The 16,550-nt window shown below is 38.8% G+C and overlaps 1 protein-coding gene across 3 annotated transcripts in view; it reads right to left on the bottom strand.

The window, feature by feature from the left end:
• The window catches only part of cdh24b (cadherin 24, type 2b), a 156,533-nt gene that overhangs the window by 50,427 nt on the left and 89,556 nt on the right, over positions 1-16,550 (bottom strand). For all 3 annotated transcript variants that reach the window (XM_077614898.1, XM_077614897.1, XM_077614899.1), the window contains exons 4-5: positions 15,417-15,536; positions 8,505-8,672 (exon numbers count right to left, since the gene is read on the bottom strand). In XM_077614898.1, the coding sequence (XP_077471024.1) occupies positions 8,505-8,672; positions 15,417-15,536 (288 nt within the window). The remainder of the gene's footprint in view (positions 1-8,504; positions 8,673-15,416; positions 15,537-16,550) is intronic.

Raw genomic sequence — 16,550 nt, forward strand, 5'->3', positions numbered from 1 at the left:
TATTGTGCAAGGTGGCTGTTATCATTACCAACTAGAGCAGTCTTAATAACTATAAAGTGTACATTGACCTTATTTTTAGTTATTGTTTTTGACTACATATAAATCTTGAGTATTATACTCTCTACTGGGCATAGTGTCAGCGATCATGACGAACTCCAGTGAGAAGGGAAATCATTAGTGATCATGTATTCATTTATATGATTCAGGAGGTAGCAATAATTATTTGTGCTAGGCAAAGGACCAAGCATGCCAGAGAAGAGAAAGGGTCCCAATCAAAGGATTCACACCAGTGAAATGCAATAGGCTAAGGCACAGTTTGGGTGAGCTATTGTTTAGTCAATCCATTATGATCCTAGGAAAATGTGAGCCCAGGGTGAGACCAAAATTCTTGCTTTCCACAATTTGTCTATACTGTATGTAAAAAATTGCATGTTTAAACACACTACCTGCACTGGCTTTTAAAATCCAATAAAAACGGCAACATTCAATTTTGCAGCATCCACTCAACTCAGTGTGAAATTGACGTGCATTTCAGTGGGCCTGATTGTCAGTGTCAACCCATTAGCTTTCCTTTTTTCCTTTCTTTCCATTACCTTCTCCCTTTTTTCCATCCTTCCATCACGTTGTCTCTTTCCTCCCTCCTTCACGCATTGTTGCACTTCCCCTTGAGAGTTACTTTCATGCATTTTAAAGAGTGACAGCGTTCTGCCCCTTATCGTGCCATTACAAACAATGGCAGACATCAGCATGCGTATGATGGTCAATGGGAAGAATGACAAGGCACAGGAAAAAAAAATCACTGTACCCACAAGCCTAGCCCTTGATTTAACACACCCAGTTCGTTGAACGTGATCTTTATTTTTTAACATTTTACTAAGACTTATAATGGATTCAAAAGACATAACAACGCCTCTTCAATTAACACTTGTATTTGGTCCACATTGGAACTGTTTGCTTTGACAACAACAGGTCCCGGGACCCTAACACCCCCAACACTGGAAAACAATAATTAAAACGAAAAAAAGATGATTTGCAAAGTTGATTTACAAGCAAGATAGGAACCAATTGTTGAAGTTTAGGGACGATGTTCAGTTGAATAAAAGTCAATCGTGCTTGCTCACAGTGGGTCTTACGTCCATTCATAAAAAAGGCTCTTCATCTGGATCACGTAAGTAAAGCGGTTATGTGGATAACGCTTGTACAATAACTATGGGGCCATTACAGGATGAAAAATGTGAGGCATTACGTTAGATGTCACAGCAAAAAAAGTAGTTTTTTTTAATGGTACGTGACACATGTATTGGGGTTCCAACCCTGGTAATTTGTCTGCATCAACATTTTGTGTGACACTAAAATGATAGTTGGCTGTTAAAGCAGCATGTCAAAGCAGCAATTGATGGAGAGTGCCTATTATAAGAGACACTATGGTACTGGGTGTGAACAGACGACAGAAGGAATGATGTGTGCGTGTGGAACTGCATGTGTATGGGATTCCAAGCGTGTGACATTTTAGACCAAAGACGAGTTAATTGGGAACACAGGTCATGACCACAGCAACTGTGAGAGCCGGGCTAACTTTACTTGTGGGGGCTGACTGATATGTGGTGTATAAAGTAGTGATGAGGGGAAAAGGTAAAGGTCTGGTTACAGAATAAACTACAGTTGTGCGTGAAGGGGTCGGCAATAAATAATTGGTAGAAAATTATTGCAGTATATTGCCATAAATATATTTTCAATTGGGTTTTCACGATGTAAATATATTCATGGTTATGCTAAAAAAATAAAAATTATTGGTCGACGAACAAAAATTATTTCCAATAATTTTCACCCGGCCATTTTCCGTAGCGTGCGAGAAATTCCTAAACTTCAAAATCGACGAGCTAACACAGCAGGAAGAGGCAACCGTTGAGCCGTCAAACTGGATGCGAATTCATCAGATGATGGTGAAAATTTGTCGTCTGGAGAGTCCGAGATGTCCTTTGGCTAAAGTCTACTAAAGATAGGTCGTCGTCTTGGCATGCAGAAGCCCAGTCGCACCCAGTTTATGGACTCATTCTTCATATTGACAACTTCCAATATTGTTGAATGTTTTTTCAGTAGTTTTCTATTTTTCTATTCTTAACTTCGGGGTTGTAGTCCCAGGGGTCATCCAAATTAAATTTTGGCGTTTAAATCTATTTTTTCCATTAAAAAATAATAAAGATTTTCTCACGCTAAGCACCAATATAATTTTCGCCCAATTATTGAAATATATTTTGATTAATTTCTTACAGTGGCGTACTGAGGAATTTTGCGGCCTGGAGCAAGTTCTAAACGTGCCCCCTCAATGTCAGAACTCGAATGGAAAGGTAGCCAAATGTGATACATTTCCTTGAAACTTAGCGAGTTTCACACTGATTTTCTTTTGTAAATTTCCCAAATATTAAAAATTTGATTTAGAAATATATTGCTGTAATTTTCAATTATTGTTTTCTACGGCAAAAAAAATAATATATTTATTTTCTGCGGCTTAAATTAAAATATATTTATTTTGCGAGACAAATATATTTCTGACACAAAAATTTATATTTTCTAGGCTGTGTGTGTGACTTGGGTCAGGGAATCACTACTGCAAGGAGAATAAATGATAAATTTATGCAATCCTCAGTGTTATTGTACAATGATGTCCATTGGAGATGAACCACGGTTAAAGTATGGCTACCATGTTCAGAAAAGAGGCATTGGTCTATTGAAGTTTTAAATCGCCCCTAGTGTGAATTTGAATTGTTATTTTTGAGTTTGTCCTGTAAATTGACTGGCAGCCACTTGAGTGGTTAACCTTCAGAAGTATCAAGAAACACCAATGCAGACAATCGCACCCACAAAACTATAGAAAAAGTGAAAAAATATGTTCCTGAGAATTAATAAGTTTGATGCTTGCAAGTGCAAGTCACTTCAATCTTTGGATTTCTGTAGACACTTTCTTTTATAAAACTGGCGATGCTTTTGCCAAACACAATGTGTGAATCTTGATATTATTCTATAAATTATCTGACCTCATTTTTAGGCAGTACTGTATATATTTCATATTTTCCAGAAGACAAATCCTAATAAAATATTATGGCTCTCCCTCCGTTCATCTTGCTATGCTCCTCTCTGCTACCTTTCTTGTATACTTATCTCTACCTATCCAGTGTCTTTGGGTTTTCCACTCACATTTGTTTTTCTCGTGTCTCACTTCTTTAACAATTCTACCATACACTTATTGTTACACTTTACGAGTCAATGAATTTTACCAATTTTGATATCCAAACAGAATATTGACTTGCAAACAATTCCTCTCTAGATTTTCCAAAGCCATGATTTAGATCTGTTTATGACAAGTTGCTGATCAAACTACTCATATCCCTTCCCGCACTACTCGTCAACTCCTCCACACATAAAATGACACTGATCTTATCAGAGGTACATGTATAGTCATCTGTCAGCCCATTAATCTTTGGATCCATCACACCCTTGGGAGAGTGATGCTCCCTCAAATATATTTATGTGGCACTGTTGGCAAGCCAAGGCTGTTTGAAAACTACATCAAACTTCAAGATGGCATACCCATCTTTTGTAGAAGTAATGAGGAGCTCAAAATTGAACAGGTTCATGTTATAAGGGCCCATATAGACTTGGGAGTTTGGTGTGCATAGCTATGAAGCATAAACAAAAGCTCTCCCAAATGTCCTGATGAAGTAAATTTAAGTTTTACCCTTTGATAGGTCAAATCTCACGAACTGGGACTTTGCGACATCAGATGTTGACATTTAATCAAGCACAAGCAGTCAAAGGATGGCATTTCACTTTTTGATTTTCACACAGAATATAATGGTTCTGGAATGTCATTTTATTTTCAATTAAGGAATATAGCTTAAAGCAGGGGTGGCCAACTCTGGTCATCGAGAGGCGCTATCTGGTCTGTTTTCCATATCTCCCTCCTCATTCTCACATTTTAATCTAGAAATTGCTGAAGGATAATAATACAACAATAAAAAATGAAATACAATTTCATGTTTTGCTACTTAATGACGCTGAAAAATTTGACAATTCATGACAGGAAAACACAACAACTGGTGATATTTATGCTACATAGTTATTTCGTACATAGACTGGGTGTACTTCTGGATGACTCAATTTAGAGTCGTTATCTCCAAGACGAAGGCCCTCGCTACTAAATTAAGTGAAAATCGTATTCTTTGACAGAATGCTAAAAGTATTTTCCAATTAATTCTGGAGGGAATTCAGCAATACAGAAGACGGGACCATAAATTATTCAGAGATTGTAAACATGAAAAACTATGTCTGGATAAATGACTTGGTAATTAGATTCCAACTCTGCCCATCAACACAGTCGCAGTAGTACACAGCAAGACAACAGCATGAACGTTCCATCATTGTAATTTCCCTATGGATCGCTACAACAGGCACACATGATCTCATCAATGCCAATGCTTTGTAATAAGACGATGATCACTTGAAATGTGATTTGAGGCCCAACACGCTTGCTTGCGTTCTGACAATTCAGTATTCCACAACACTGCTTTCCCATAATAAAGATGGTAATTAGGCAGTAAGCTCATACTACCTCCCTCTTCGATCGAATTTGTAAAAAAAATAATAATAATTGAAAAGGGAGCTGAGTCCAATTAACCTCATGGAAAATGCTATTAAGAATCCAACTAAAATGCAAGTAGTAAGATGTGGAAAATAACAATGATTCAGTTATATTTATGAAATGCTGAGATCAAAAAATAGTTTGGCTTGAATAGTTTGACTGGGATAAATATATAAAGGGTTCTATTTTTTTGCTTATTATATTTGTCTAGGTGAACTTATTCAAAAGAAGCTTTTAACATTTAAAAGCTCATTTGATATGGATGAAGATTAAATTAAAATTTTATTTTTTGACATTTGAAAAGTACACACAAGGTAACTCAGTGATGAAACATCAAAAATATTTTGCTGTCCAAACACATTTGGAATATAGTGTGTCATTTGATAATGGGAACCAAAGGAAGCATCTCAAAATATCCCAGTTTACCCTCATCATTTGACAAAAAAACATCTTCTGTAGCCTACTTTTCCTCTCTACCTCCTCTAAGACATAAAAAAATCCCTTGATAAATTCCAAAAATATTCCCATAACACTTAGTCCCTCGAATCATGCTTTGAAGGATGAGAAACTTTAACATGTACTTTTCCTATCTACCTCCTTTAAGACATGAAATAATATTACTTGATAAATTCCAGAACTATTCCCATAACATTTAGTCCCTCAAATCATACTTTAAAGGCTAAGAAACTTTAACACGCTGGGAGAAAAGCCCACAAAGCAGGGGTTTTTATTTATTTATGTAGTCATACCTCTACTTATGAATGTCTCTAGGTACGGAATTTTCAGGTTACAAAAGCAAATGAGTGCCTCGGGATATGAAAAAGATCTAAGTTATGAAATCCCACAAAATTAAATGCATTTCCTGTTATTTTAATTTGAAATTGTGGCGGATGCATTGATTCTCAGTTTATAACCTCGCTACGCTCTACCAGGCTCTCATTGTCTGTCTCACAACAACCCTCCATGTTTCTTTGACCCATTGTCTGCTTAAACTTATGCTTAGAAGAAGCTGTGGCCAAGTGCCTTGGACGGACTCGCAGTCGACAACAACTCTTCATGTTTCAAGATTCTCTAATGGTTTTTTTTCACCGCCGTTCGTTGTCTTGAAGTCTTTCTTGGAGGAAACTGCGGTTACCGACAGCCTTCGACGCACACACAGTCGAGCCTCAACCTGAACCGCTATCTGCGGTGGGCAAAATTGTGTCGCGGAGGCAGGCGATAGGGCTTGTGGTCAGTGAGGACGTTGACGAGTTGGTCGAGGGGAGCCAAAACAAACTCTCAATGGAGCAGAAGTTAATGAAACGCTCGGCAATACACGTGGAATTCAACAAGAAGGCGGCTGAAGAGGGAGAAGCCACCATTCCAACAGCATAAATCAGGAAAAAAATGGGGGAGAAATGAACTTTCCGACCACGTGGAAAAAACATCCAGAAAGTGTGCACGAGCCATGCGATCGCCCACTTTGATGACATTTGTCTGTTGCATTATAGAAACATTATTAAAAGTCGCCAAAGGCAATTGTCTTTGGATAGTTTTTTTTTTCAAAATGTCCATCAACCAGCACTGCAGAAGGGCAACTTAAATCCAAACAGGTAAAAACCAGTAGCGACTAATAAAAAGGGTGAAAAATTAAATTCCAAATAAATCATAAAACGTTAATGTTTTTTTTGTTGATTAATGTTGTTGTTTGAATTTTTAATGTTGCGTTCATGTGTTCATGTTTATGTTGCCTACCGTTAGCTTCCTCTTGTTCCCCTGCGTTTAAAATTTGATAGATTTTGTATGCTTGGTATTCCTTTTAAGACATTAATAAATCATTTTCTTATAATTTTCTCTCATTTTGTGTGTTCCTCACATCTTTTATACAAAATTGGGACACTGACCAATTTTAAAGGGTTTAGTTGGTAGTTGTGTGAGGACCGTGGAATGAATTAGAGAATTTACATATTAAGTACTGCTCCACTTATGACATTTTCATGTTCTGGAACCAATTAACTTCGTAAGTGGAGGTACGGCTGTATTTATTCTTTTAATCGTGGTAAACCAATCATCTATAGTTGATATCTGGTTTGTATGCACCAATGTAATCCTCCCCTTCTTGTAAATGTCACAAGGAATCAACGTGACCATGGGAGACATGAGAGCTCGATCTGAAAGACAGATCTGAGTAACTTTTTTGCCTCCACGTGTCATAGGGTGGAAAGGGTTGCCGTCAATTGTGTATGAGGAAGCACAGAGACTAAAATAGATGTATTTTTTAAAAGAACACAAAAAGAAGATACAAACAAAGCAGTGTGTAAATACGCAAACATATAAACCAAATGAGGAAAGAAACAAAAGACATAATTGGATGCATTGACAGCAGGATGTGATTATGCCACATGCAGTATATGCAGTATATGATGCTTCAAGGAAGAAAATGTGCTTTTTTCCCCCTGTTTCAGCAACTTGGGGTCTCTTATTCACCAGAGTTATGAGAGTAATCCCAGATTTCATCGAAGAAACTTTTGCAATCCAAAACCCAATCTTTGAAAGGGGTTCAATTTGACAAGCACTCGGCCCACCGCAGGACATCATTAGTCCAATTTTGGCACTAAAGCCAAGATTCGGCTACGCAAGAGACAAGCTGCCGAGTCGTCAGCCTTTGCTAAGCCTCCTCTTGACTCACAATTCTCTGCTACAAATGCTGAAGTTTACATACAGTTTTAAAATGTTCCTAATAATATTTGTTTCGCGATTCTCGCATTACTCATTTCAACTTCACACAGACACACCTGACTTTATGTAATGTGTTACAAATGCTTACATGCACAAATACCCCCACACAAACCCGCACACATGCGCACAGGATATTTGAGTCATTTTTTTGTTAATTTACATTCCACTATAAACTGTGGCATTATCAAACATTGAACCACTGATATGAGCGTAATAGCACGTAAAAAAAAAATATAGCACTTAAATATAAGACATGCCCATAGTATTCCCCAATCAGTAGGTGATAAAATAACAATAGCTAAATCATTTGTGAAGGCTCAGGGATCTTAATATTTCCTTGACTTCATTCCGTGTAAACACAAAATGTGTAAACTACTACAAGCAACTTTATCAAACGCAATTAGGTATACGCCGATATTATTAAGTGCTATGGGCAACATTAATTAATGGCTAATATTTTAAGCGAAAACTTAATGAGGATTTTGGTGTATCCAAACTTGTGTGCAGCCTGTCAATGTTGCTCTCTTGTTAATCATTCTTTTTCTCTGCAGTTTAAAAAAATATTTAAAACACTCAAGCAGTCTTATAAATGTGTCACCGAGGGTAAACCAAGATGGTATTGTGAAAAAAATATAAACAATACTAATACACATGCATACATTATTATCCATAAATATTATTATTCATTGTTCAAAACACACATATTGAACTTATACTGAACATTGAGGTACTTTCCATGATCGCAATTTAAAAATACATAGGGATCTCGTTAAATTAAATTAAAAGAACCACAAGTACGAGCGAATATATGATTCTACAAAAGAGTGACCTAAAGGGTGAGGAAGCATTTCATGGCCCTGGGGGAGAATTCTCTGCCTGACTACTGCCGTGAAACTCTTAGTAGGACCTGTCTGTCATAAAGAGTCAAGAATATTTAGGGGTGTTTTAGTCAGCATGAGACAAACATGACGAAATAGTTTCAGCTGTTTGTTATTGGCTCTCATAAGGTGATTTCTTGTTGGAGGTCATTTATTCAGCATCTATTTTAGTTTGTCATTTATTTCTGAGGCATTGCTATATAAATATGGTATCATCCAACTGTAGAAGATTCTGTTATTGATTATTGATGTGAGATGTAGTTACTCACTCTGAGTGAAGCGTGGAGGGTTGTCATTGACATCAGAAAGGGTAACTGTGACTGTTGTTGTACCAGATAATCCCCCCAAGTGGCCCCCCATGTCCTTGGCTTGGAGGACTACAAGGTAATGGTCCTGGGTCTCCCTGTCCATGTCAGGGACTGCTGTTCGAAGAATACCTGGGGGAAAAAATATATATCAAAAGTAAAATTCTATTAAAAAATCATGGTCTGTTTTGACCAAGGTACACGGTCGATTGGTCGCCAGTCTTTTGGTCGCCGATCTTTTGGTCGCCAGTCTTTTGGTCGCCCGGAAGGTAAATGATAATTACCATTTAAATCGTTGCTCAAATTCCCTAAATACAAACTGCGAATTACTATTTAGTCATACTTAATGCCCTAGTAATTATTAGGCTAAAGAAAAGCTCAAAATTTCCCGGACTTTTATTGTTTTTTGTTGGAGAACTTGTTAAGACCCTGAATGACGTAGCTTCTTAAAGGGAAAACGAATGTACATACAAACTCTTATACACTCACACGTCGGCTCAGTGAAACTGCTCATGGCCATTGTTGGCTTTTATTGATGCGTAGACCGTATTCTTTTACCTTGTTTTGTCGCCGGTCTTTGGTCGTCGGTCTTTTGGTCGCCGGTCTTTTGGTCGCCCCGACCGCGACAACGGGCGACCAAAAGACCGGCGACCAAAAGACGGCGACCAAAAGACCGCGACCAAAAGACCGCGACCAAAAGACCGCGACCAAAAGACCGCGACCAAAAGACCGCGACCAAAAGACCGGCGACCAATCGACTGCACACGTTTGACCAAAATACAAAATTTCAGCTGCCTAATGGTTTAATGGTTCACTTTCCTGAAATGGGTCTGGGCAGCTCGATTTCCACTCTATGATCGTGGGTGTGAATGGTCGTTTGTCTCTGTGTGCGCTACAGCTGACTGGTGACCAGTCTAGGGTTTGGTCTGCCTGAAATCAGCTGGGAAACTGTCCGACAACCCCCTTTTAAAAAGTCAATTGTGTCTTGAATTTTCTTTTTTACATTTTACATGTTTCACTTTGCCACTTACCATGTTTAGAATAAACAGTTGTGAACCATAGCTATAGCTACTCATAAACTCCAATCTGCCGACCTCTTTTTTTCGAAGGAGAGAACAAAGAATTCTTTTAGGTCCCGAAACCCACGTAGTTTACTTTTTTACATTGTGACATATAAAAAGACTTCAGGTGAATATTAACTTTAATGATCAATTATGTCATGTTGTTTTTTATATATCTTGGATAGACATACAATTCTTATCCATGTAGGTATGAGCCCAGTTCAGGTTTGAAATCAATTACATTTTTTATTCATACTACATGAAAAATAAAAACAGATGTGTCACATATGGAAAAATAATTCTGAATTACCCTGCAGTGTAAGTTCCTCTCAAGGATCATTAAAAGCCTGAGTGTTGTGTGGTGTATAGCCACCTTCATTGTCATTCAGCAACAGCCCTCGGCAGTCTCGTTTTTTTCCCCACAATACCTTGTTCACTCAATTGATTGGCATTATTAGTTTAAAAGATTTTAGAATAGGTATATTTCTAGTAGCTTTCTACTGAATTGCTCTCTGGCAGCAAGCAATATGTAATCATATTTACAAAATTAAGTGTGACCGCAAGGGGAGGTTATATGCATCACATTACGATAGACAACCCTGCTAGTTTACACGTGACCTGCTAATAATGACAATCACAAGTGAGCCTTAAATACAGTAAAAATATATTTGTAATCTTGTCCTCAATCACTAGTAACTTGTAATTTAACATTGATCAAGACAAATGTCATTTAATACAAAATATTGCCAAATTGTTGTACCTCTGCAATGCTTAATCCATCATTTTTCTCAAATACACAGCTCTTGATGGTTGTACATTATCATATCTTAAAAAGATCTTGACGGCCCGGCGATTAAGTGGTTAGCGCGTCGTGCTCACAATTCTGGAGTCGAGGATTTGATCCCAGGTCGGTCCTCACTGTGTAGAGTTTGCATGTTCTCATTGGGCTTGCATGGGTTTGTTCCAGGTACTCTGGTTTCCTCCCACATCCCAAAAGCATGCACACTAGGGTGGTTGAGCACTCTAAATTGCCCCTAACCTATAAGTGATTGTTTGTTTGTCTTCTTGTGCCCTGTGATTGGCTGGCTATCAATTCAGGGTGTCCTCCTCCTGGTGCCTGAAGTCACCTGGGATAGGCTCTAGTACCCCCCGCAACCCTTTGTGAGGATAAGCGGCACAGAAACTGAATCAATGAATTAAGAGCTCTTTGTACCTAATCACACATTTGGTAGATAACAAGAAAATAACTGATTTTGTTTCTAAAATACTATAAACGATAGAAGTCAAGGAGTGATTTTAGCTGACTAATCTTTAAAGAAAACATTTTTCCGCGTTTAGTTGACAGGGAAGGATTTCCTACTTAGCCCCAATTTTCCTATTTGGGGTTAAGGTTAGAGCATTTTAGAGAAAATTGAGTCAGAATTGCCCTGAACTCTTCATTAATTCTGCAGCTTTCGACTGCCAGAGGACAGTGTAACACAGAAAACTCCACTGCTCACTTTCCCTCTAATCTACATGTACTGTATGTATGTATTAAAGCATTATATGAAACCTCTGGTAATTTAGCACTGTCTCGTTTTTTAATTTGTAGCCAGTGTTGAATCGCATACTCTAATTAAAGTTAGGTTTCATGAAAACCTATGAAAATTATCATATTATTGGAAAACACTGGACATGCCGATTTACCATATACATTTTGATAACTTCTTTGATGATGCGGCAAACCTCAAATCCTTCCACACATGAACTATGTCCCACCGTTCATCTTTAAAAGGCAGATCCACCACTTCTAGTTACTAACAGTAGACAAAAGTCATCAATCAACCATGTCCAATTTGCTTAACTCATCTAAAGATTTTAGTCATACTCATTCATCTTCTATACCACGAATCCTCAAAAGGGTTGCGGTTGCTGGAGCCTAATCCATCTGACGAAAGGCAGACTACATCCTAGATTGGTCGCCAGTCAGCCATAGGGCACACAGAGAGACAAACGCCCATCCGCACTCACCATCATACCGCCACCAGCGGGAAATGAGCCTGCGCTTGCCCGCACCGAAGTCAGGCGAGTGAACCTCCACACCAAGAGGCAGCTTTAAGGATTTTATGACCATCTTTAACAAAAGGCACAGTTCTAATGTGCTGCACAACATGACAATGTTAAGTATAATCCTAATAGGATAAAAAATAAATAAATATAATTTAATCTAATAATACATCTAAATTAGTGGTTCATAACCTGGGTTACCCCTAGGGGTTTGACCGAACCCTAGGGGTTCGGTGGAGCCTCTGCCACGGAGGTCAAGGCACATCGGCTCATCATGTCTATTCTCGATAACATGCCTCGCTTGACCACCACTGGCTGCAGATGATTATGTGACATTGCTTGGCCAATCGGTACACGGTCGATTGGTCGCCGGTCTTTTGGTCGCCGGTCTTTTGGTCGCCGATCTTTTGATCGCCGGTCTTTTGGTCGCCCGGAAGGTTATTGATAATTACCATTTAAATTGTTGCTCAAATTCCCTAAATACAAACTGTGAATTACTATTTAGTCATACTTAATGCCCTGGTAACTATTAGGCTAAAGAAAAGCTCCAAATTTCCCGGACTTTTATTGTTTTATGTTGGAGAACTTGTTAAGACCATGACTGACGTACCTTCTTAAAAGGACAACTCATGTACATACAAACTCTTATACATTCACACGTCGGCTCAGTGAAACTGCTCATGGCCATTGTTGGCTTTTATTGATGCGTAGACCGTGTTGTTTTACCCTGTTTTGTCGCCGGTCTTTTGGTCGTCGGTCTTTTGGTCGCCGGTCTTTTGGTCGCCCGTTGTCGCGGTCAGGGGCGACCAAAAGACCGCGACCAAAAGACCGCGACCAAAAGACCGCGACCAAAAGACCGCGACCAAATGCCGGCGACCAAAAAACGGCGACCAGAAGACCGGCGACCAATCGACCGGCGACCAATCGACCGCACACGGGCCAATCAGTGCTGCAAGGAATTCATATATCTTGAATATGAAAAAAAACATATTTCATTTTAATCAAATTTTACACTAAAGCAGGGTTCGGTGAATGCACATGAAACTGGTGGGCTTTGGTAGCTCCAACAAGGTTAAGAACCACTGATCTAAATGAAATTTTATTGCCATGTGCAGAGGTAGAATATTCTTTTTCCAAAACCGATTAAGAGTAAAATAATGGATACAAAGATTTCGGATAGCTGTTATCTGGTACATGCTCTGTCTTGACTTAGATGAGCAGTGACATTTAGGGGGGCTTCCAATACATGGGAATCTGGCAATTTTAATGATTATTTAATGCACAGGTGTCAAACTGATTCCAGAACGGGCCAAGAGGGTGCAGGTTTTCCTTCCTACTGAAACAGCGCAGACAGTTAGGGCAATGAGGAGGTCTGCTGGAAAAAGCAGAGAAAAGATTGGTGAAAAGGTGTTGTCTTGGTGGGTTGGAACGAAAACCTGCACCCACTTGGCTGTTTCTGGAGTGAGTTTGACACCTATGCTTTAATGTGATCTGAATTCTTCATTAAGAAATCAATGCTGCTCAGAGTCAGTCCATTTATAGGTATTATTGACATTTTTGTCTATCTTTAGAGCAGTGTATCAGACAGAGTTGTTTTTATTTGTTGCTGGAGTGACTTGCCGCCAAAGAAAGTATTTTTGAGTATTCCTATGTATCGTTTATTGGTGTGAAAATACGGTACATTAAACGCTTCATTTTAATGATGATTTTGTTTCTTTAGGATTTTGTGGTAATATTGATAAGTTAACAACTTTGTACATTTACACACATTTACAAACACTGTGAACCCTAGAATGGTAACCCTCTATTTCAGGGGTTAACTTTCACGCTTCTGAAATAGAGGGTTACCATGGTTACCGAGGGAAAACAATGGGTACCCTTCATTGCACCATCTTGCTTAGGACCCCTTTTTCCCCCCCGGTAACCATGGTAACCTTCTATTTCAGAAGCGTGAAAGGTAACCCCTGCAATTGAGGGTTACCATTCTAGGGTTAAATGCCAAATTAACAGAGGTAGCACAGCATTTAAAACTCGTTCAGGAATAAACAACAGCTCAAGTGTTCTTCATGGATATCAGTGCCGTTTGATTAGCGTGGCTCCGTCAATGTTACAGTGATATTTCGAAGCGAAGTGGTACAGTGGTAGCTCAACTTACGAATACTTTTACATGTGAAATTTTCATTTTACAAAACCCTTTGATATTAAAATTACTGTTCTAATATACCAAAACAAGGTCCCAGTTACAAAATCCCGCAAAACTTAAATACATTTTATTTTGAAATAGTTGCGGTAGCATTCCATCCTGCTTGATAATCTCCCTACACTGCACTGGCCTCCCATTGGCTGTCTCAACAGCAACAACCCTCTGTGTTTTTTTTAAATGAGGAAGCAGGCTTTCTGTTATCCATCATTGATTGATATTTCTAGGCAATATGGCCGTACCGCTCCTCCCATCGCTATGAAATTGAAGCAAAAGGAAGCATTAAAAGTGACGACTCTTTAGCATTGCCTCGCTGTGATTTTGAAAAAAGAGGTCACCAGTGAACAACGAGATAGAGAGACTGTTACTCCTTTGGAAAGAGGGGGAAGAAATTGCAGGACATACAGTGACGGAGGGGAATGTAAACTCAAACAGGTAAAGAATGAAAAAATAAATGCGAAAAACATCATAAAACAGAAAGACGTTAATAAAAAAGATATGTTCTACTTAATACTAAGTTGCCTTGAATTTGTAATTTGAAATTGTTTAGATGTTTTTTTATGTGCATGTGCTCATGTGCTTTGTCTATTGCTTAATGTTAGCTTCCTCCTTAAACTAATGCGGCTGCACGAATAGAAAATGTTTTTGCATGCTCGTTATTCATTTTAATACATTAACAAATCATTTTCAAACGTTTAGTTGGTAGTTTTGGTTGAGTACAGTGGAACAAATTAGAGAATTTACATGTATTACATACATATTTATATATGAATACTGCTCTATTTACGAAAAAGTTAGGAAACACGTTCTGGAACCAATTAATTTCATAAGTAGAGGTACCACTGTAATTCTACATTTCTGTCCATCCAAACTGCCAGGCTGCCATTAGGATTCAGCTGCTAGATGTGTTGAGGAAAAAGAGATGTCTGCAAAATTGTCTGCACATACAATGCGAGCTGAGGAGGATGTTGTCAAGGAAATGTCTAGTATTGCTGGTCATGTTTGAAAATTCCAAAGCATGCCATTGCATGGCATAAGTACTACCTTGTTTTTATGCAGACTTGCAGCGTCGTTCAAACGAAAAACGAAATCAAGCTCTACTTGTCTGTAATGAGGCTTTTTCTGTTGATTTGGTCAGAGCATCTTCATATAAACAGACCTTAAATGTAAACAACTGAACTATTTTAGCAACGGCTACTAGTCCCTCATTAGTGAGTATAAAGGTATATTTATGTCTACAGTTGAGCGAACAGGATTGTATTGGGTCTACTTTTTTTCATACCAAAACCGGTGAATCTCGAACCAAAAATAATACACTTGAAATAACATACAACCAAATTATTTTCAGGCTTAGAATTTGATCCACTAGCAATAGCTATGCATCTATTTATTTAAATGTTTTGACCATATATATATATATATATATATATATATATATATATATATATATATATATATATATATATATATATATATAGTCAGCTGGGATAGGCTTCAGCACCCCCCGCAATCCGGTACAGAAAATGATTAAATTAATGAATTGCAAGTGAAACAGAGAGGCACACTCACCTGTCTGGGGATCAACAGAGAAGTATTGCTGGCCTTGTACCAGTGTGTACACTAGCCTGGCGCTATTCCCATAAGTCGGGTCATCAGCATCTGTCGCTGTCACTTGGATTATCGAAGTGCCTGCAGGGAGGAAAGAAAAGGATGAAAGGACAGGAAGAAGGAAAACAGAGGGAATTGTGGTTGGAATAAGGACCATGTCAAATAAAACTAAAGAATAGTCAAGTCATCTTCCATACCGCGCATCCTCGAAAGTGTTGCGGGGGTTGCTGGAGCCTAACCAAGCTGACTTCAGGCAAAAGGCAGAATACACCATACACTGGTCGCCAGTCAGCCGTAGGGCACAAATGACCATACGCACTCACAATCATACCACCACCAGTGGGAATTGAGCCTGCGCCTGCCCGCACCAAAGTCAGGCGAGTGAACCTCTCCACCATGAGGCGACCAAACTAATGAATATTTGTAGTGAAATTGTCACTATACAGCACCACTTATGGTATATTCGACATTTGCTGTGCTATTTCCACACAAACACTTACTTTATTCACCAAATCTAAACACCCATACAAACACACCTTCCTCTCCCAGTGTTAAACTCCCTTCCCCTCCGGTCTCTCTCTGTCTCAGTTCATTTTTCTTCATTTCCCTCTCCAATTTCTTTTTGCTACCTTTTTGCTGGACCGTCGGAGATTTGGATCCCAGAGGCTCTTTTGTGCTGTTTGGCACAAAGTATCAACCCACTAAATGTAATAGCTGTAGGTTCAAATACAAGGAGGCCCCAATTTTTTTTTATTTTCAAGGGAGCACTGTCGAGCCAATTTGTGTGTTTTTGTTCTCTCGAAACCAAAAAATTATAAAATGACAAAGTTAGAAATGTTGTCAACATTTGAATATGTTAAAACCTCCAAATTGGCCCATTTTAATTGCTAGGAAAAATAATAATAAAGACCCTTAGAATTGCAATAGGGGCGACCTGGTGGAGCAGGTGTTTAGCGCGCCGGCCTCACAGCTCTGGGGTCCTGTGTTCAAATCCAGGTCACGTCCACCTGTGTGGAGTTTGCATGTTCTCCCCGGGCCTGTGTGGGTTTCCTCCGGGTACTCCGGTTTCCTCCCACATTTCAAAAACCTGCATGG

The sequence above is a fragment of the Stigmatopora argus genome, chromosome 12, assembly GCF_051989625.1.
Source record: "Stigmatopora argus isolate UIUO_Sarg chromosome 12, RoL_Sarg_1.0, whole genome shotgun sequence".
In the NCBI taxonomy this organism is placed as follows: Eukaryota; Metazoa; Chordata; class Actinopteri; order Syngnathiformes; family Syngnathidae; genus Stigmatopora; species Stigmatopora argus.